The sequence below is a fragment of the Hemitrygon akajei genome, chromosome 19 (genome assembly GCF_048418815.1).
Source record: "Hemitrygon akajei chromosome 19, sHemAka1.3, whole genome shotgun sequence".
NCBI lineage: Eukaryota > Metazoa > Chordata > Chondrichthyes > Myliobatiformes > Dasyatidae > Hemitrygon > Hemitrygon akajei.
Genome location: NC_133142.1, coordinates 29,871,405 through 29,895,294, shown reverse-complemented (window position 1 = coordinate 29,895,294; position 23,890 = coordinate 29,871,405). Strand labels below are relative to the sequence as shown.

General features: G+C 37.8%; 1 protein-coding gene across 9 annotated transcripts in view; it reads left to right on the top strand.

Annotated features, from left to right (window-relative positions):
* Positions 1 to 17,414, top strand: part of magi1b (membrane associated guanylate kinase, WW and PDZ domain containing 1b) — a 402,728-nt gene extending 385,314 nt beyond the window's left edge. For 7 of the 9 annotated variants that reach the window (XM_073072335.1, XM_073072331.1, XM_073072328.1 and 4 more), the window contains one exon: positions 14,597 to 17,414. In XM_073072335.1, coding sequence (XP_072928436.1) covers positions 14,597 to 15,366 — 770 coding nt within the window. In that variant the 3' untranslated portion in view covers positions 15,367 to 17,414. The remainder of the gene's footprint in view (positions 1 to 14,596) is intronic. The other 2 variants (XM_073072334.1, XM_073072333.1) reach the window with 1 other exon arrangement.
* The last annotated feature ends 6,476 nt before the right edge of the window (positions 17,415 to 23,890 follow it).

Sequence of the window (23,890 nt, the reverse complement as noted above, 5' to 3'; positions counted from 1 at the left end):
CCCCACTGAAATTTCTAATTCTGGGTTACCATCAAATCATGCATCCTATCCTACCCTAACCTTTCTTGCAACACCATTGCTTGTCATGTCCTCTCCTAAGTCTCGTGCTCTAGGATTAGCTTTTCTAAAACTTTTCAGTTTTCTCTCTGCTTTAATTTTATCCTTCAAACCATCTTTTCAACCAAGCTTTTGTTATCTATTCTAATACTGCTGCATTTGGTTCAGTACTAGTGTGCTTTCTAAGAAAGTACTCAGAAAACCAGGATTCTTACGTAACTTTGAAGTTCCTGTCATGGGTTTGTTTCATGTTTGTGATGAACACTTGATTCCAACTCGTGCATTCTGTTTCTGTAAAAATACAAAAATATTGAAACCCTGACTAACTAGCACACAATTTACTAACAATCATAGAATTTTTTTTTTAGCATAGGAAGAGCCATTGAGACGATTGCCCCACCTCTTTTCTGGGAGACTACTGCTGTTTGGTTTAATTCCTCACTCCGTTCTGATAATCCTTTTTCTCTTCTTTCTAAGTATTAATTGACTTCTCTTTGAAATGTACAGTATGTTTTAATTTGCTTCTGTCACTCTCTTGAGCTAGATCCTAGCAACCTGCTGAGTAAAATAAAAATGTTCCTCAACTCTTCTGCTTTTTTTCCTTCAGGTATTGTAAATCTATTTCAGAAGTTTATTTCTATTATGGAAGAAATCAATTCTACCTGTCTATCCAGACCTATCTTAGTCTTGAACACTGTCAAATCTATACGTATCATACTTCCTGTAAGAACAACCTAACTAAAATACAATGATTTTTGGCATGATTCTGGTAAAACACTCCTGCACCCATTTCAGCTTGGTTATATCCTTTCCAAATACTGTAGTGGTGCTCAGATATCGCCATTATTGTCCAGCAGGTTGACCAAAGATTTATAAAGATTTAGTGCAACCTACTTGTACTTTATATCCCAATTTATGAAACTAATGATCCTGTATGTGTTAAAATATCTGCCAATTTGTATTTTTTTAGGCATTGATTCCTTTCTGAGTTAATTCCTTAAGCTTCAAATACGTTCAGGTATCTTAGGTGCATGCAGTCAGTATGAGAGAGCTATCTCTAACTATTAAATGCATCCATATTCTGAGCACCACTCAATATGAAGGATGTAAGCACATTGAAGAGGGTGCAATAGTTTTTACCAGAATCAGGCCAGGCACCAAGGATTGTAGTTTGTGAGGTGACAGAGGAAATATAGTTTATATGAGTAAATAGTAAGGATAGGCTTAAGTGGACAAGCATTGTGGGAAGAGGAGATCATAACCAAGTCTGGTCTCATTTCAGTTCAACATTGACATCAGATTAATGAAAGATCCCCATCTTCAATTCCATAAGCTGCAACAATATATCCTGGGTCTAGATCTATATGAATTGGGTACACATTTCATAGGCCAAGCTAGCAATGTAAAAAATATTGTTTCCTTAATCTCAATATTCTGATTACCACTTGATACCTAAGCACCACATTCTCACTGTTTCATCGTAGCTGGATTACCAATCAACAACTCAGTAAGACACCCAACTGTCAGAAATATACTTGGAGTCCTTTCTGGAAACTGGACCAATAGATGTTGTACTAAGAACTTCCTTGTCTTCTTTGGTGACTATTTCAGGAAAGAAGGAGAAGGCACCATTAGTCAAAATTAATTTTATTTAATTAAAATTATTAAATAGGAATGATAGCAATGGGCATTAGGAATGGAGTGGAACTAATGGTGTCTTGGTGGTTAGTATAACACTATTACAGCCCCAATGACCCGGGTTCAGTTCTGCCACTGTCCTGTGTCCTCCCTTTGACAGTATGGGTTTCCTCCCGCATTCCGGAGTTGTACAGGTTTGGAGGTTAATTTGTCACATGGGTGTAATTGGGCAGTGAGCAACATGGGTGTAATCAGACTCATTGTGCTGGAAGGGCCTGTTGTCACGTTGTATCTCTTAAAACAACAAAGAAAGATTTAATATGCAATAATGCATTACAGCTCTCATATACATAGCACTGTGACTGCAATGAAGACATCTTCCTGTGACTTGTAACCTGATTCATGTGTGCGTAAGTATTAGATAAACTATGAAATACGGAGCCAGATATTTGCCCAGGTTTATGCTCTACAGGTCTTGCAATCTACTGTACATCCAATATCTCAATATCTATATGCCCTTCCTTATCTTTCATCCGCAGAAGAAGATAAGAAATTACGGTTAATGAAACTTAATGCAATTCAGCTTTATGCTACTATACTGTTTTTCACATTTTCTTACTGTGGCGTTCCTTTCCAAGACTCCACCACCAAGTAGCCCTGAACTCCCTATTCAACGTATCTTATATTGATAGTCCTTAGTTCAGTTCTGCCCAAAGAACTACAGTTCAGTTCTACATCTACAAACCCCCTGATAATTTTAAATAAATTGGCATCTTAGAGCCACAATCAGACTCCATTCAGTCTTCTCCTTACCAAACAAAAGCACCTCGTTATCTATTCAGTGTTTGTGCCCCCACTTCCCCCCCCCCCCCCCCCCAGTCTTGGTATCATCCTTAATGTATGTTCAAGAGATAGTGTGGGAAGTGGAGATGAATTGGTCCTGGCATTATTGAGTGATCATGAGTTTTATGCCAACTTCTGCTTTTATTTCTTATATTATTTTTCTCATCTTTTCACTGTTTCCTTTATTTCTGTAACATGGAGAGCCTAAATCTATGCAAAGGAACCAAATCATAGTTTTGCTCATGTTCCACTTAAATTTAATATTAAAGAATGAAACCAAGTATTTTGCTTGCCTTTTTCCTCATTTTATTAGCAAATACTTTCATTGATAATATTTGGTGAATTGGTAACCATATATCCCCTTGTAGCTTTACCTGATTTAGACTTACACTTCAAAGAATAACGGTCTTTAATTTCTCCTTCAAAATACACTGTTTATCTCTATTGCGGTTTGCTGAGTACTCAGCCTTCCTGTAATTACTATCTCTTTGGTATTTGCCTCAGTGTTAAATATACTTCAAAGTCATCTATTTGCTAACTCCACACACAAAATGCTGGTGGAACACAGCAGGCCAGGCAGCATCTATAAGGAGAAGCACTGTCAACGTTTCGGGCTGAGACCCTTCGTCAGAACTGATGAAGGGTCTGGGCCCAAAACATCGACAGTGCTTCTCCCTATAGATGCTGCCTGGCCTGCTGTGTTCCACCAGCATTTTGTGTGTGTTGTTTGAATTTCCAGCATCTGCAGATTTCCAGTGTTTGCTATTTGCTAACTCCAATCATTTATGTAAACAATGAAGATCAACATTCCCTATATTAATATAGGGAATATTCATTAATTTCCTATATTAATATAGGGAACACAGCATATCGCATAATCTCAGTTCAGACACAACATCTTTTTAGGTCTGTTATTGTAATATTTTAACAGAAATAACTGCTTTAAAGTTCAGGTTAGAATTGAAATAAAAATAGAAAAAGTTGGGATAATCTTTAGAAGAAGCAGCAACAAAATTAATGTTTTGGCTCAAAAACCCTTCATCCGGAACATCATCATATCTTAATGTTAAAATGTTAGCTGTGGTTGATTCTGGCTCACCTGCCAGTGATTCCAGTATTTTCTGTTTTTATTTCAGATTTCCATTAGCTGCAGTTATTTTGCTGCTAGGGATCATTTTTCTGTTGGGTTTGTAATGTAATTGATAAGGGACGGCAACGTACCATGAATTAGTTGAGTTTGGTAGAACCAGCTAACTTCAAATGCATGACGGGGACATATTAATAATTGTTAGCCTGGTTCATGCCTGTCATCATCTTGAAGAAGACTCTTGACTGAATCTGTATGCTCAGCTTGTTTCCTGACATTGGCATGAAAGCAATAAACAGCACACAGCACAATGAATATTAACTGAGATTCTATCATTCAATTAGCACAGCCCAACAGTTAAAACATAGCCAAAGATGGGAGTGTTTGGAACATAAATGATTAACCTGTTGTATTTTAAATGTCACATACCTGCTAGTTAGACATATCAATCAGAACAATTAAAATGCCAGTACTTCTGTAAAAATAACTGTCTGATGCTTTTAGGCCTTGAAGCCTTCTCTTGCCTGCATCCCATGAATAGAACAACGTAAATTTGTTTGACATTTTTCTGTTCAACAATCAGTTTGATTCAATTTGCTTTGCACAGGTTTTTATGAATAATTTATCACACTGTCTAGCCTGTGTCTGTTTCAGTATCAAATTGCTTCAAATCTCAATTCTGTGTTTTAAAACTGGAAGAATTTGTTATGCAAAAAGCAGTGATAGGATATAAATGAATAAAATCCTGAGAACACCGTTCCTCCAAAACTAATGTGATTGTGCGAGCATATAGCAAGGTAATAAGTTATACGTTCTTGTTCTGACAACTTTTTATATTACTCAATATGACATTTTGGCCACTGATTTTTTTGAAAATTTAGTTAACCCTTTCAACGTTAGGTATTTGCGGGTGAAATTCCTCTTCCAAAGACAGCGGTATTAGTCTCTGGACGTACTAACCTTACTATATTCTGTTTAATTGACCTCAATTATTGCCAAGTGTTTGGAAGTGAGTACAACTGGAGGGTAATACTTCCGTACATATTTAATGCCAGCACACAAATACATTTCTTCCACCTCCATCCTAATGTTTGAACCATAGAAACATAGAAAACCTACAGCACAATACAGGCCCTTTGGCCCACAATGCTGTGCCAAATATGTACTTACTTTAGAAATTACCTAGGGTTACCCATAGCCCTCTATTTTTCTAAGCTCCATGTACCTATCTAGGAGTCTCTTAAAAGACCCTATTGTATCTGCCTCCACCACCGTCACCTGCATTCCATTCCACGCACTTACCACTCTGCGTAAAAACACTTACCCCTACATCTCCTCTGTACCTACTTACAAAAACCTTAAAACTGTGCCCTCTCGTGTGAGCCATTATTTTTGATTCATCTTTGTTATATCTGTTGCTCAAATGTAAGTATTTTGGTAGAAAATAATTACTTATTAATAAGCATAATTAGATATCCCTTGCCCACATATTGAATCTAAATGGAAGTCTAATTCATTCTGTTTAGTTTTAGTGACTATATAAATAACCAAACCCAAATAAGCCATTGAGAAATGATATCAAGCAATGTGGCCTTCAAAGAGAGAAGTCTATATGACCCACGTAGAACCATTGCTTTTTTTGGGAGGTATTGTAAATTGATGGCACAGATTGTAGTTATGTTTACCTGACTGACATGCAGCTTCCAGAGAAGACCAAGGGAAAGTGTTCTGCTTTTTACATAGGCCCAACTCAAGAGAGGCCAAAAATACATTTTGCTTTCAGCAAAGCATGCAGATTAGAAAGTGAGTGAAATGTGAACGTAACAATGGGCCATTTTGCCAAATACACACAGTACTATACATGGTATCTTTGTGCCTTCCTTGGTCCCTTGTCTTTTGCTTTGTTTCACTCCTCTCCAATTTTCTTTTAGTTGTAAGTGCGAACTTCAATGCTGCTCCACTGATCTCCCACATTCTCTCTTTCTGTTTTTCTCTTTATTTATTCACATTCTCTATCTCTTTTTTCTGTCCCTTTCTCTCTTTCTCTCAATAGTTTCTCTTACTTGCTCTTTTTCACTGTCGCTCTCTTCAATCTGTCTCTTTCCACATCCAGTGAATAAAAAGCCTCCTATTATTCAATCAGCAGAAAAAATAACTACACGACAATCAATCTAGAAAATGTACGTATCTCTGTAGAGAAGGCTTAAGTGTCGACGACATCATTCTGCTTGCTCCTAGTGGAGTGGAGTGAGAAGCGGAACTGGATCCATGTGTTGGCAAGCATGAGAAAGGAAAAGATAATAGGCTTTGCTTTTCTGGAGTACGTTTCACAACCACAACCTTTGGCAGGCAAAGTATTTTAGAGCCAACAACATTCTTGTGAAATATTTGTGTGCTCTTAGTAACGTGAGAGCCTGTTTAGAGAAAGCATGGATCCACGGCCAGTAACGTGGTAATCCCCTGATGATCTGTTTCTAATGATTTGGCTCAAAGGAAATCACTGTGAATAACTTCAAGATAGTGCCGTCAACTGTTTTAAGTCCACGTGGGAGAGCAGGCGGCACTATTCATGCTGTTTATCCCTTGGCCGGGTTTAACATCTCACCCAAGAAGCAGCACCTCCAACAGATTAACACCACAGAGCAGCATTGCACTAAGAGTGCCAGCCTTGAGTACTGTGCCCAAGTCTCTCAGTTAATACTGATGTGTGGTGTTCCTCTAAGCAATAAGCTATTACTATGCATGGCATTTTGATTTTCTGTTAAGTAATATTATTCATACAGGACCCGTGTGCAGGAAAATCGGAGCTTGACTGACTGTGGTATTGCTATCTTTTGTTCTGCATGCTTTCTCCAAACAGGTTTTAATGTTTCCAAGAGCACAAAATAATTCACAAAACAACAGATTTCATGACATTTAATATATCTGATTCTAATTTATATTTACTTTTATCCACATCGTCTTATCAAAAGGGACGAAATGTAATTGAATGCTCAAAGCCTAATTCCTTAAAATGTATAAAAGCAAATCTCAGTGTGAAGTAATTTGAATGAGGGGAAAATTGTTAATTATTTTTTTCTCAGAAAAATGAATATTCATATACTCAGAGCTAAGTATGCATTGAAACCTTCTGATTTTAAAAGAAATCTGGTGATGTTTAATCCTCTATTATAGGGTTTATATTATCCACACACTGCTAGCAATGTCCTAGTAATCTAGAACTTTTATTGTTGTGTAACAAGATGTCCTTACACAACAGAAAACCATGTCTTTATTATTGACATTCTCTCAATGACTTGATCGCACACATGGAGCTATTTACAGAACAGAAGCAGAGGAGAGCAGGCTTCTCTTAAAGCTGAGGACCATATTTTCTGATCGCAGAAGACAGTTGACATTTTATGCCCAGAAGGGGTTTGAAATCCCAAATGCCAGATTCTTAAATTTTCACTGGTGGTCACGTGATTCTCATCAGGTTTGTAGTAATCCTTACAGCAGGAATAAAAACGAAGTGTGTGAACGGCTGGAGCAGGGGCCAGTAGGATCAAATAGCCAGAATTCTGAAAATGATGAGGTTCAGGCATGTTTTAAATATAGTGAGAATATTGCCAATTAATAATCCTTAATTGTTTTATTTTCTGGGCCAATTTTGGCTCAATATTTATCTCAGTCTATAATAGTAACATAGATTTCCATGAGAGTAGTGCAAGACTGAGGAATTAATCTCTGTCAGATATACCAAATTCCCAAGTGGAGAATTATCTAGATTGCACTGGCTGTAGTCAGGATTTCTGTTGTGGTATAGCACAACACTGATAATCCATTACACACAGAAAGCTAAATTCATGAACGTAATGGAAATAAATTTTGGTTTGGCACTAAAGCTAGTCATTCTCAAGGAGGTTTTAAATTGTGCAGGCCAATTAATAAATTAAATGATAATAAATACCAGAATAATCAATTTAGCCATACTAAGTCTATATAAATGATGATTAAATAGCCCAAGACACAATATGTCAATTGGCAATGCAAAATCCCTGCAGTGACTGTCTCACTTAATCAGTTTCAAATGCCAATTTCTAAGTTTCCTCAAAGGAATTGAGGTTGGGTTCATTTGTTTCTGTTTACCCATGTTGATGTCTATACTCAGTTGTCTTGAAATCTCTGCCAGACATTTATGCTCTCGCCAAGCCTCACTACAGTGGCATTTCTTACTTCCCAGTGGTTATTTCAGATGTGCTGATAAAGATGTGTGACTGGAGTAGTGTAGAATATATACCAATTTATTAATGTTCTTACTAATATAATGTGCTTCTGTTGAGTTAAGTGGCAAGCAATATACACTGAGGCCATTTTATTAGGTACACCTGTACATCTTAATGCAAATATCTGAGCAGCCAATCACGTGACATCAACTCAATACATAAAGGCATGCAGACCTTGTCAAGAGGTTCATTTGTTCAGACCAGAATGGGGAGGAAATTTTAAGTGATTTTGACCATGGAATGGTTGTTGGTGCCTGACCGGTTGGTTGATTTGAGTATCTCAGAAACTGCTGATCTCCTGTGATTTTAGAGTTTACAGAAAATGGTGCGAGAAACAAAAAGCATCCAGTAAGCAGCACTTCTGTGGACAAAAACTACTTGTAAATGAGAGAGGCCAGTGGAGAATTGCCAGACTGGTTCAAGGTGACTAACTCAGATAATCATACATCACAACAGGGATGTGCAGAAGCATGCCCGAATGCACAACACATTGCACCTTGAAGCGGGCGGGCTACAGGAGCAGAAGACCACAAACATTAGGTACCTCCTGTACCTAATAAAGTGGCCACTGAGTGTATTTGAAGCACGTACTGAGTTCCCAACCCATTTCTGGCACTTATATTGTATCTCAATCCAGTTAAGTGCAAAATGCTATTGGTAATTGTTTGAGAGGAATAATAGATTCTTTGAAGCTCACTCATTCAAAGAGATTACTCCTTTCGAATGTGCGTATATGTTTTGGGTTGCAGGGTAGCATAGTGGTTAGCGCAACGCTTTACAGTGCCGGCGGCCCGGGTTCAATTCCCAACGCTGCCTGGAAGGAGTTTGTACGTTCTCTCCGTGACCGCATGGGGTTCCTGCAGGTGCTCCGGTTTTCCTCCCACAGTCCAGAGACATACCAGCTGGTAGGTTAATTGGAGATTGTAAATTGTCCCATGATTAGGCTAGGAATAAATCAAGGGATTGCTGGGTGGCGAGGCTCAAAGGGCTAGAAAGGCCTATTCCATACTGCATCTCAATAAATAAATTAATTCATTAATCTCCTCTCCATCCTCTGAGGTGATGTATTACTGCTATATTATGATGTAATATATATAAGCTATCATTACTTCATGGATCAAAATCCTTCCAACTGATTCATGTGAATTAATTAAATGCTCAGAGGTTACTGTTAGCTATGATAGCATTACTACATGCCGTAACTAATTTCCATCAGACTAGCAGATGGAGCATGGATACTGCAATCCACACAGATATTTCTCTCACTTTAATACTGTCTCGTCCAGTAGTTGTAGGAGTTGCAAGTCACTAATTCAATGGGATTCCCACTTTCCTCACATATTCTTGCTTGATGCTTGCCATAACTTTGACTATTCTATTCACTTCAGTAGGTTTTCTGTCTGTTAGCCCAGTTCATCTCATTGACTAACCTTCATAGGAAAATGTTTTTATGCTCACCACATATTGTGTTCCCCTGTCCTAACTGCAAAGGAGGTACAATAGAAAGCAACCTGTGAGGCAATTAAAGTAAATTGAAATAAAAAAATTTAAAACACATAGCAGTTATTGGGAGGTAATAAAGTTTTATGATGACCTGTTGGAATTTCTCCACAAGAGCTAACCAGTCCAGCAGCCTCACTTGTTGCTTGTTCTACTGGGTATTTTCAAATGCACCTACACTGGACTCCTGATGGAGTTCACTTGCTACCACCGATAGTATTTAATGTTGGAAACACACACAAAATGCTGGAGGAATTCAGCAGATCAGACAGCATCTATGGATGAAAGATCTCATTGTTTAGTCCCATCAATAGATGCTGCTTGACTTGCATTTGAAGATTTGCTTGTGCCTCCATTTAACACTGGGTGATTTTGCTCTGCACACAAACAACAAGTCCATTAATTTCAATAGCAGGAACCCCCAGTGAGGAGAAAAGAATCAGTTTTCAAATTTTTGTATTCATTATATTTTCACTCACTGAAAAGTGTTTATTTTTTAATGTTAAATTTATTGTGTTAACTCTATTGCCTAAAGGAGATATAAACCTTGACAGTTTTTATAAGTGGCAAAGTTATAACAGGCAGTGTTGGGAATTGAACTTTTTATAAGCCAGCTGCAAGATGTTTTTCCAGCTGTTTTGCGGTGTGTCTTACTCTGACTATCCATGCAATGACATATTATGTTTAGGCAGTATCACCTGCCTTTTGGGATCAGAATGGTACAACACCCATGAATCTACAAAAGGCGTGCTACTCGTCCCTTTCCTCTTCACCTTGGTCCATCATGGTTGACGATGGTTTGTTTCCACTCCAGTTTTATGATTCTGAGTCTGATGAGGCCAATGTGGGGAGCGCTAAGATGAGTTGAATGGGAGATGGTGCTTCCACCTTGTTTGCCAGGTCTTACGCTGCCAGTGAAGATGTGTAAGGTTCTCAATGCAATCCTGCTTGCCTTTTCTCCATTTTGTAGTCAGGAGTTAAACTGTATATTCCAACATATTGTTGAGGGCATCCTTAATAACTAACTTTGTCCTTGTAATCTTTATGAATAGAGTGCCTGATTTAGGAGTATGCCATTGGGCCTGGAAACAAATGGTTTACCCAATAAACACAAATAAGCATAATTAGAACCCCCATAGCAGGTGTGGCCTGCAAAAGGATATAAATGAACATTGGTTAATTTATTCTCCCAGTGGGCTTGTAGAGTTTGAAAATCCAGCATGGTTGGGGTTTTTTCCACCAGTGCTTTGTGGTATCTCAGAGGTATACATGCCACTTGTTTGTACTTCTCAGAAAAAGTGAACAATTTATGTAGTAGTTTCAATATGCCAAGACCTGCAGCCAATGATCATTGCCTCATTCTTTCTATTGGCCTGCACATTACATATTTAATTCCAACTACTCCCCGTTAACAAAGCAGATAATTGATTACTAATATTTTCCTAAATGAATTTCCTGTTTGGTCAGGGAACAGCAATGGCTTCTCTTGTGTTGTCATTGAATGAATTAAAAATAATCTTGGCATCTGAAGGAAATGTTCAGTTATCCAATGAAACCCAATAGGCAGGAATTGTAAAGCAAAATGTTCAGGCAATGTAAATAATGAGACTGAAGCTTTTAGACATCTATTGAATCCATTGTTTAAGTATTATATGGGGAGAGCCTAATTTCAGAACGTGTTCCAGTTTGTTTTTATAATTGGGTATTTTGATGTCTAAATTGTAGTTTTTAATTGCAGTATTGACATAGTTGTTAACAGAACTATTAAATTCTTTCAGTCGACTATGTTGTTACAGAAAAAATGTGTATGTGATTATATTGAGTTCTTTTTGTAAAACATATATTGAGAAAGAGAGTGGAGCTTTGTAGATGAATTATGAACTTTGTCCAATTCAGAACTTCAGATAATATGAAATTTGATGAAAGCCTTACAGCTTGATATGGTTGTTAAGAATGTGTATGATATGTTTGTCTTCAGTAGTCGGGGATTAAGTTTAAGAGCCACGAGGTAATGTTGTAGATCTATAAAATTCTGGTGAGACCACATTTAGAGCACTGTGTTCTGTTCTGGTGGCCTCTTTTTAGCAAGGATGTGAAAGATTTAGAGGGTACAGAGGTGGTTTACCAGGATGCTGCCAGCATTAGAGACCATGCATTTTGAGTGAGCTAGGGCTTTCCTCTTTGGAGCAAAGGAGGATGAGAGGTGTTACTAGATGATAAGAGGTGTAATAGAGTGGACAGCTAGGACCTTCTTCCTAGTGTGGCAATGGCTAATGTGAGAAGCCTTAATTTTGTGATTGGAGGAAAGGATAGGGAGGATGTCAGAGGTAGGATTTTTTAATTTTTTTTTTACACGAAGAATGGTTGGTATATGGAACACCCTGTCAGGTGTGTTGGTAGAGGCAGATACATTAGGGACATCTAATGGACTCTTAGATAAGTACACAGATGAAAGAAAAATGAAGGGCTTTGTGGGAGGAAAAGTTAAGATTGATCTTGGAGAAGGTTAAAAGATTGGCACAACATCATGAGCCGAAGAGTCTTTACTGTGCCATAATGTTCTATGAAAGTTAAATCTGGGTATATTCATTTTTATAATAACATGAAGATGTATTTGAAGTTTCTTACTGTTGCTAATGATGTTTGAAGATGGAAATCGTGCCTCAATGACATGGGTCAAAAAATTAACTTTATTAGTTAGGATCTCAAGGTATAATGACTGATATAATGTGACCTTTCCTGCCATACTACATTTTATAGATTGCCTAGAAATCCACAGGGGGTTATAAATTATACAGGGAATTTATAATTGCTAACAAACATAAGATTCTAATTGCATTATAAATTACAAGATCAAATGTTATAATTTGTTACGAACCTGAGAATATTACATGAAAGATTAATGCTTGACAGAAATTGCTATTGGAATTGATTGTCAAGTTTATAGATGGGAAGGTCCTGTGACTATACCACCTTATTCCCATTTGGCACTCTAGCAAATCAATTGAGAAATGATCAACTGTCCAAAGCAAATGGCCAGTAAAAACAAACAGGCAAATTCAACTTCATTATCATCTGTATAGTATAAAAGGGTCATAAATAAGATGTTGAATCACCTTGAAGAATATATCTATTTGATTTTACTTCTTAGTTAAGTATCATTTTGTCTAGGCAGATCAAGTGCTTTTGCAAATTCAATGGTGCAGTGACGATAATTATTTGCATCTGAGAATTAACACCAGATCACACTTAACCCAGTCACTCTTCAATGTTGTCCCCTTCCTGTCCCCACAGTCAGACAGATCCTCTTTGCTCCCAGCACTCTGCCAATGATCATCCAACAGACTGTAGGTAACGGAGAGTTAGATCATGCCCACTGTTTGTCCTGATGATCTTCTATAAGCATTAATAATCAACGACTTATTATTTCCAAATATGCCTGAAGAAAATTACTGAAATATATTGAATGGATCTTTTTTTGTGGACTTTGTTGGTCAGGGTCGACCATGGATGTTGCATTCTAGCTAACTGTGTTGAAGGTAGGCAAGCCAGGGCATTTTGATATGGAGAGCAAGCTGTGACCCAAGCAGCCGGCTCCCCTCTCCATGCAGCTGATGAATCTACAGGAACGACAGAAACCGATACAGTTTGGCACCAGCAGAGTTGCAGGAGTTGCCTGTCAGCGTTGAACTCAATTTAGAACTGCCTTAAGGACTCTAGCTCTGGATTTTTCCTTGGGGTTAACTCCTGAAGAATTTTCCCATGAGTGGGCATAGCCGCAAGGCAGTGGAGACTTGAGATCAGAGTACTCCTGCTCCTAGATGAGCTGCCAACCACGGCTGATGAGCCCCATCTGCCCGGATGATCTAACTTAATTAAAATGGCCAGTTTATTATTTTCATTTAGTTCCAAATAATATTAAAATGTTTTAATTAAATTATGAATGATCTAACTTAATTAAAATATTAACATTATTCAGAACAAAATGAAAATAATAAACTTACCATTTTAATCATGGCTGGTGACACCATTTAAATCAATAAATGAGTCAGCAGTGGTTTAAAGCTGAGTGACAAGATACAAGCTGCCTATTGTAGGTTGCAGAAAACAGCTAAACTCCCTATTAAGTGCTGGAGCAGTGCACAAGGTGAGGTAGATAAAAATCTGGCCTTGCATGAAATCTGTACTCTCTACTGCAGAGGGCAGAGGCATGGTTGTGTTACTGATTGCTGACAGGCTCTCTGCATGTTCAGGCTGAATGTTGGTGATACCTGTGTGCCACTTTCCACTGAGTTGTACTTTGAGTGTTACAGAATTAAAGAGTTGATACATTTTGAAATCCTGAGTGTAAGTTAAAAAGCAAGGTTAGTCTTTCAAAGTAGACCACTTAAAAAGGTCACTGTATGTGGATAGCAATTCATGAGAATAGTGAATTGTGTATTCATTGCAAATATTTGATATTCCTATCATATCATGTAACACTTTAAAGGTGACTATAATCTTCATTAATTCATTTTGGTTTGAAGTAATCAATAAAGCCTGTACAACATCATGGTTTTGTACAAAGCTTATTGGCTGGCTCAAAATGTGAGGAATTGAAAACCTGGATTATGTAAAGCCTAGATTTTTCATGAAATATCATAGTTAATATATTATCCTCTCTTACAGTAATCGTTAAGGCAATGCATTTCAGGATATCCCTTGGCCCTTTTTATGGTTTCAGTAGTCAGTTTGGAATAAGTAGTGTGACACCAATACAAAAATAACGAAAAATAGAGCTTAAATTGAACATCAGATTAACAGCATGTAATTTCTGGTTGAATTAGGAAGAGATTAAGCAATGGGTGTATTTAAAGTGGAGGTTGATAGGTTCTAGATTAACAAGGGTGTCAAAAGTTACAGGGAGAAGGCAGGAGAATCGGGTTGAGAGGGATAATCTTTCGTCCATGATCAAATGTGAAGCAGATGCAATGAATCAAGGAGCCTAACTCTGCTCCTATGTCAATGGTCTAATTACACACGGCTGCTATATTACATTTGTTATAGCAAATATTAAATTGAAGCATTTTTGATAATAAATCGCTAAATGATTACTTGGAATGTGAGATCTCTTGGGGGAACAGCTTCAAGAATGAATTGGTGTTTCTGGTACAGAAAATATTGAGGGTTCATGAATTGAATCGAATTACCTTTGTTTTATTTTCAGACCCAAACAATGACCGGGGCAGTTCCACAACAGGCTCACAAAATGTATCGGAAGTGAAACACTTATCAGAAAGACGACCTCATCCATTATTGGAATCCAGTTATCCACCAGATATTCACAAATCATCACAGCACAGAGAAAGGAGGGTTAATGAACAAGAACAGCCAATAGGAAGAAAGGAACACAGCAGACCAACCAATGAACACTATAAAAAGATCTGGAATGATACTTCCAAAAAAAGAGAAAATGCACCTGGAAGGTGGAAGGACAGGTCACCTGAGAGGAAAGAAAGAAAGGCAGAGAATGGATACCACCAGAGATCTCTTGATAAAGGTAGGGAAATATCAAGGATGGCAGATCAAAATATGGAACAGAGTGAAAGATCACTTGGCAGACGTAAGGAACCACCACTTGACAGGAGAAAAAAATCACCAGCAAGGAGATGGGAGGATTTACCTGACAGGAGAAGAGAAAGATCACCTAGCAAGAGAAATGATAAGTCATCTGATAGAACAAGAGAACGATCACCACACAGAAGGAAAGAAAATGCAGCCGAGAGAAGGAGGGAGCGATCACCTGAGAGAAGGAGACACAAGTCTCTTGACCCAAAAAGAGACAGATCACCTGAAAAGAGAAGTAAAGCTGATGAAAGATCCAGGCACAGAGATGATCATAACATGGAGAAAAATGACTCTTCCAGAAGTTCCAGACTGTCCCCACAGCCAAGAAGAAAGGCGTTTAGAGAATGCAGCACTGATCTTAGCATCTGAATAAAGAATTATGCACTGGATAAGTCAAGTTCCGCCTAAAAGGACAAACATATGTTCTCTGAAACGATCCCAAAGGTGATCAGAGATCAACAGCTTGAAAAAAACTTGAGACCTACTGATGTAAAAAAAAATAAAGCAGAACACAAACAAAAGTAACTGTACATATGTCAGGAAAATGTTAACAGTGAAGTGTGCCTGACCCAACACAAGCTAGGGACTGCTCAAAGGAAAATAGTATTGAAATTACATGTCAAATGTAAGCCTTAATTGTATTATTGATTTTAGATAACTTGCCAGATATTTTGTTAGTTCTTGGGGCGTCTCCAACATTGTAATGAAATAAGACAACATTAGCACAAAATTATTGCACTTTGTCGAAACACTATGCTGTTTTAATATTGAATATTTTTCTATATCATGCAAAGAGTTTGGAAGCTTTCCAAAACATCTAAAAATTGGTGAGTATGGCATTGTTTAAACTGGTGAGTAGCTGAGCAGATAACAAGGGAAGAGCAAGCTTCTAAACTGGAGTAAGATGACACAATGCTGATATCAAGGAAAGAATATGCTTTGACCATTCAAGAAAGTAACTAAGAAGAGTGTGCAGACTTCAGCATCAATTATAAACAGGTGGTGTATCAAAATTCAGAAGTGGAATTGTAATGTAGGTTCTTTTGATAATTTCTATGCCCATTGCAAAAGGAGACTGTGTGGTGAAGGTCTGCTGTGACACTGAATGAAGAATGAAGGAAACTGCCTAGCTGAGCCATGAAGAAGCTCTTCATTATTGTTGAATCACTAAGTGAACTGCTTTCAGTGCGCACATGTATACTGTTCACATTCCCATTACAACACTAAGTAAGCATTGCAAGTTTTATCACTGATGTTGCCATGATGCTGTACAAATGTATGACTAACCATCTTGTGTACAAAGTTTAAATTGTAATTAATAGAGCCTGTTGCAAAATGATGCCTTTCCTGTAAAAAGAGTAAAACAATGGCAAAATTAATTGTGAGGAATGTGATTAGTGTTTATATTTCGGAAATGGAACAAACTGATTTATGGGACATATTTTAAAGTAAAATGATTCAGGTATATAAAACTCTTTTCAAAAGGAATACTATATCAGTAATTATTGTTTTGTTTGTTTTGAAATTCTATTTCTTGATGGTGACCTTGCCTGTGTATTATAAAACACTTGTATGCAGTCTGTGTTCTTTAAGCATTAATTCTTGCAATGTGCTTTAGACCTAATGTTCTGCTGTGTAGATTGAAAGCAATATATGGGCAACTCTTTTTATAAACTACTATGCATATATAAATATCACATTGTTCATAGCTTGACCCATGTGGCTATATACATAGCATAAGTGTAGTAAGGTGTAACAGGTAGATGTTAATATATCCGTATAGCTTCCACCCTCATACTCTATGCCCAAGAAAGATCACAATGTATATGTAGCTACAAAAAGAAGTCTGTGAATGCTATTTTTTATTATCAAATAAAGTTTTCCATGCAAATTCAACAGTTTAGTGTTAGTGAGTGTAATAATGGGTCTGTCCTGTTTTCTAATGTTTGACAGTCTTCCAAGCTATATTTTTGTAAGATGCTCCAAAAATTTACTTCGTCTTTCTCTTTTACCTCAGCCTATATTGTTTGAGTATGCACTTCCCAGATTGGCTGTTCTGTGATTATTTGGTTAAAGAGTTAAAGTCACAAAATTGAATTCAGAATTTAATGTATCCTTAAAATTAGGCCTGACAACACTTGCCCTATTAAAGACTCAATATCTGTTAACTTATGAAAGGGAAATGGCAAATGTGCTGCAGGTTTCAATCAGCAAGTTTTTAAAATAGCTTTCTCAGAAGAAGTAAACCATTTCTTGCATGATATAGATTTGGTGCCAGCTCCTGTTGATATAAATATGAGTGCTTACAGTGGCAGTATTGTAATTATTGATCTCAGCTGGTATACACTGCATGGTTTCCTAGTCTAAAGCAGATCTTACTTTCCCATAAGGAATAAAATTCCACTGTTATCCTGTTACCATGGTTTGAATTCTCTTTCGCAATGTTGGTGATTTTCAATGACAGTGTGGGACTATTGTTAACAAATTTACAAGGGACTAATGATTACTAATTGAACACAAATCCACTATCTTGGGAGTATAATAAAAGAAAACTTTGAGAAGAAATAAACCAGTTCAGGAGTTTTGAATTATTTCCTGGATTTGTGAAGAGATGTACCAACTGTTTCAAAATGGTATATGCCCAGCATTAGATGAATTATTAGTATAAATGGTGTTCTCAGCTTTTTCCTTGTTGAAAGACTGCTGAATAAAAGATTTTCAATACAAAATCAAACTGACAGATGCAGAAAGATATCTGAAATGTAAATGGCATTCTAGCAAATCTGCTATCAGTATTTGTGAAAAACCACTGCCACTTTTATAATGCAATCTTGTAGAAATTCTACATTCTATATGATTTAATGACAGAGATTGGTGAGACTAACCTTTGAAAATGTTAAATCAGAGCTACAGAATATGGTAACTAAAAGATAACAATCAGTAACCTGATTTTAAATGTATGGGTACTCTATTTGATTTTTTTTCCACTTCATGTGCCTGAGGTACTTACTGTTTACATGTTCACAAGTTCCATTATTACATTTTCGTATTGTCCACATAAAACACTAGTCAATAAAATGTAATAAATAGTAGCATATTTATGTTAAAAAGGCAGCTCAAGCCCATTCAATCATCCAACATCTTGAGTGCATTTTTTCTGCATCTTCCCCATTTACTGTATTTGTTTGCTCAATATTGACACTGCTGGCATAGCTGGGTTTTATATCCACCGCTAATTGTCCATAGAAAGGTGAAGAGGAGCTTCTTCCTCAAACCATTGCAGTTCTGATAAAGATTCTTCCATAGTGAAGCTGAATAGGCAGTTACAGGGTGGTAATAGTGTGATAACAAAATGACGATTACATTTATAAACCAGGAATGTGTGTGACTAGGAAAGGAACTTGGTATCTTTTATAGTGGTAGAGATTACTGATCTGGGAAATGTTGAAAAAACCTGTGTGTTGGTGTCTGATATTGCAGGAATGATGACCAAATGAACAACAATTAATATTATGGAAGGCTTATAATTCTTATTGGTCAGCCTATTCAATGGCAGGAAGATACCTCTTCTAGACTAGTCAACCTCTCCCACCATACTTCCACAAGAACAACCTTACAAATGTTTGTAGTTACTTAAATACATCACATTGGAGATGTTTTGCTTTGTCCTAGTGGAAGTTTCAGCATATAACAATAGATAAGAAAATTGAGAAAAGAATACTCTGGAACCTATGAACATCTGTTATTACCACAAGGACTGATATTTATACTATTTAGCAACTACAGAGTTGGAATGAAATCTGTCCATGATGTCTAGTATTTGTAAAATTTTAGTAAAATTCAATTGGAACTCCCTTCTCACAAATAAAATAGCAATTGTGATTGAAATTATTTCATTAACCAATAATTCACTTATAATGCAATTATAATACTCCAATATGTGTTTTCCAGCATATTCTGTGATTAACCGGACTTGGTTGTTCACTTAACTGTTGTATCTTTACTTCTTATAATTAGGCTAATTACATAGACAATTACCTGCAGAGTTGTAGAATTAATTCATAGGATTTTACAAAACTGAAGCAGGACTGTATTGGTGTTTGTGGTTCACTTTGCCTCCAACCTTCTTATCACCATAGCAACAAATTTCTTTACTGTACTCATTTAGTTTCTTCTTAAATGGATTTATGGTATTTATAGCTCATCTCCAGCCTACCCATTTTGACTATGGATAGCTGACCTGAAATATTCTGTTGCACCTGACTGAGCAAAAATGAGAGTCATAGTGTTCTACATCTCAGAAATAGGCCCTTTGGCCCATCTGGCCTGTGCCAACCTGCTATTCTGTCAGGTCCCATCAACCTGTACCTGGACCATAGCCCTCAATTGCCCTTTCATCCATTTCCCTCCGTAGATACTGCCTGACCTGCTTAGTTCCTCCTGCATCTTGCATATGCTGTTCCAGATTTCCAGCTTCTGCAGGGATCTCTTGAATCTCTAAAATAACAGGGGGATTTGTGCAGGAGGAACACAAAACTAATTATGGGCAAAGAGCATAATATTAATTTGGGGAGAATATTACAAATCAACAGAATGAGAGGAACACTGATGAGAGGTCTGGAGATAACAATTCACAACAGGAAATTATTTCCCTAATGTGTGGAATTTCATAAGGCGTTTTGTTCTGGAAACTGAAGGTCCACGAGCCAGTCCTCATCAGGGAACAAGGGTGAAGAGGGTCAGCAATTTAAATTCCTCAGTGTCATCATTTCAGAGGGTCTGTTCTGGGTCCAGCACGTAAGTGCAATTATGAAGAAAGCATGGCAGCACCACTAATTCCTTTAGAAGTTTGCAAAGATTTAGCATGTCATCTAAAACTTAGACAAACTTCCATAGATGCTTGATAGAGAGTTTATTGATTGGCTACATCACATCCTGGTATGCAAACACCAATGCCCTTGAATGAAAAATCCTAGAAGAAGTAGTGATATGACTCGGTTCATCGCAGGTAAAGCCCTCCCCACCATTGAACACATCGACACAGAGAGCTGTCACAGGAAAGCAGCATCCATCATCAGGGACCCCCACCACCCAGGACATGCTCTCTTCTCGCTGCTGCCATCAGGAAGAAGTTACAGGAGCCTCAGAACTCGCACCACCAGGTTTAGAAACAATTACTACACCTCAACCATCAGGCTCTTGAACCAATGGGGATAACTTAACTCAACTACACTTGCTCCATCACTGAACTGATCCCACAATCTATGGACTCACTTTCAAGGACTCTTCCTCTCATGTTTTTGATATTTATTGCTTATTTATTTTTTTTTATTATTATTTCTTTTTTCTTTTGTACTTGCATAGTTTGCCTTTTGCACTTTGGTTGTTTGTCTGTCCCGTTGGGTGCAGTCTTTCACCGATTCTATTATGGTTCTTAGATTTACTGAGCATGCCCACAAGAAAATGACATATATGCACTTTGATAATAAATTTACTCTGAATATTGGAGATCAAGGAGTATTAATGATCCTTGAGGTCTGACCTGGAATTTGATTTCATTTCTTATTTTTCCATTTTGCTGCATATTCTAAAAGCTATACATGGAAACCTTTTTAAAATTGCTCCTACGGAGAAGACTCAAAGCACATTTTGAGGTAATTGATGGAAGAAGTAGAGGGGATTTGAAACATTGCGAATGGTGAGGGTCTAAAACTCACAACTGGAAAGGCCATAAGACATAGGAGCAGAATTAGAACATTCAGCCCTTTGAGTCTGCTCCGCCATTCAATCATGGCTGATCTGGATCCCATTCAACCCCATGCCACCTGTTTTCTCACCATGTCCTTTGATGCCCTGACCAATCAGGAAACTTCCACCTTAAATATACCCACAGACTTGGCCCCCACCACACTCTGTGGCAGAGCATTCCACAGATACACTACTCTCTGGCTAAAATGTTTCCTCCTTACCTCTGTTCTAAAAGGTCACCCCTCAGTTCTGAGGCTGTGCCCTCTAGTTCTGCTTAACCTCACCATAGGAAACATCCTCTCCACATCCACCCAATCTAGACCTTTCAACATTCAATAGGTTTCAATGAGATCCCCATGCATTCTAAATTCCAGTGAGTACAGGCCCAAGGCTGCCAAATGCTCCTTATATGTTAATCCCTTCAATCCTGGAATCATCCTCGTGAAGCTCCTCTGGACTCTCTCCAAATACAACAGATCCTTTCTGAGATATGGGGCCAAAAACTGTTGACTGTACTCCAAATGCAGCCTGACTAGTGTCTTATAAAGGCACTACATATTATTTTTATATACTACATATACTTTTATATATTATTCCCCTTGAAATAAATGCCAACATTGCATTTGCCTTCTTTATCACAGAATTAACCTATAAATTAACCTTCTGGGAGTCTTGCACAAGGACTTCTAACTTCCTCTGTACCTCTGATGTTTGAACCTTCTCCCCATTTAGATAATAGTCTAAAATAGTTCTTTTCACCTAAATGCATTATCATGCATTTCTCAACACTACATTCCACCTGCTAATTTTTTACCCATTCTTCCAATTTGCCTAAGTCCTGCTACAATTGTATTGCTACCTGCCCTCCACCTATCTTTGTATCATCCGCAAACGTTGCCACAAAGCCATCAATTCCATTATCAAAATCATTGACAATGTGTAAAGTAGCAGTCCCAATACTGACCCCTGAGGAACACCAGTAGTCACTGCCAGCCAACCAGAAAAGGCCCCTTTTATTCCCACTCACTGCCTCCTGCCTGCCAGCCATTCATCTATTTTTCCTGTAACACCACAAGATTTTATCTTACTAAGCAGCTACATTTGTGGCACCTTATCAAATGCCTTATGAAAATCCAAGTAAATGACATCCACTGCCTCTCCTTTGTCCACTCTGCTTGATATTTCCTTGAAGAACTCTTAATAGATTTGTCAGGCAAGATTTCCCTTTAGAGAAACCACGCTGGTTTTGACTTATTTTATCATTAGTCTCCAAGTGCCTCAAAACCTCATCCTTAATAATAGACTCCCAACACTTTCCCAACCACTGAAGTTAAGCTAATTGGCCTATAATTTCCTTTCCTTTGCCTTCCTCCCTTCTTAAAAAAAGGGCAGTGATATTTGTAATCTTCTGGACCTCCAGGACCATGCCAGAATCAAGTGATTTTTGAAAGATCATGAACAGTGCATTCATTATCTCTTCAACAATCTCTTTCAATACTCCGGGATGTAATCCGTCTGGTCTAAGTGACTTGTACACCTTAAGACCTTGAGTTGGTCTAGCACTTTTCCCTTTGTAATAGCAATAGCACTGACTCCTGCTCCCTGACACTCATGGACCTCTGGCAACCACTAGTGTCTTCCACAATGAAGACTGATGCGAAGTACCCATTAAGTTCATCTGCCATTGCTTTGTTCCCCATTACTACCTCACCAGCATCATTTTCCAATGGTCCAATATCAACTCTCACCTCCCTTTTGCTCTTTATATAACAAAAAAGCTTTTGGTATCCTGCTTTATATCTGACTAGTTTGCTCTTATATTTCATCTTAACTCTTCTTACAGCTTTTCTAGTAGCCTTTTGTTGGATTTTAAAAGCTTCCCAATCATCCAACTTCCCACTCTCTTTTGCTACCTTATATGCCCTTTCCTTGGCTTTTATGCAGTCCTTAACATCCCTTGTCCGCCACGGTTATCTACCCCTGCCATCTGAGAACTACTTCTTCTGTGCGACGTATCTGTCCTGCGCCTTGTGAACTATTCCCAGAAACTTCAGCCACCTCTGCTCTGCCATCATCCCCACCAGAATCCTCCTCGAATCCACTGGGGCAAGTTCCTCTCTCAGGCCTCTGTAATTCCCTTTATTCCATTGCAATACTGGTAGCTGAAGGAGAAATGCTTATAATAATTCAGGAATTATGACTGAAAATTAAGAAATGAAGGCTGTGCAGATAACTGAAAAATAGGTTAAAGTTTCAACAGGCGTGGAAATATGAACGACCTGATAGTTACCCCCTGTGCCATCGATGATTGTAAACTGAGTCACCTTGGCTGATATATTCAACAAAGACCTGTAACATCTGCAAATAGAAGATTTCAAACTAATCAGATGGAAGAATTGTCAATAAGCCTTGCAAAGTCATCCAGGAATTATAAAAGCATACAAAAAATTGATTTCAATGATGCACAGAAAGCTAAATAAATATTTGTAAACAGAAATAGGGATCAGGTAATGAGATTAGGGACACAATATGAAAATCATACCATTAGAATCACAACTATTTTCTGATGGGGAAACATCTCCATGATTTCATGAACTAAAATTTTCAAGGTTTATTATTTTTAACTATAGTTTTCACCCGTTTCACAATAAATCTCACTCAATACTGAATGTGTCTCCACCAAACCACCGCCCCCCCCCCACACACACCCCCGCTCGATTTTCTGTCTTTGCTGCATAATACATTCAAATGTTCGCTGTTTAACATTTAGGAATGAACGAATATTAATGTACTCTAACTAAATGCTAAAAGACCAATACCTCAGTCCTGCGACACAACTACAACTAATTCTATCCCTCCGCTGGCAAGAATCTGAAGCCTAGACATATTCTGAGCAAAGCAGTTCCATGTTTCAAATTGAGAGTGAGCTCTGATTACATTATCAACCCCACAATCACAGCTACCTTCTTCCATCCACACTTCATCTCATCTGGTGATGCAGTGTTCATCCATGCATTTTTTAACCTCTGCTCTTGACAATTCCAATGTTCTCCTAATCAACTACAATCACCCCTCCAATAACTCCTTGAACTCATTGCCTAATGCCTGAAATCATGCTGTCTCCCTTACCCACCAGACATTTATT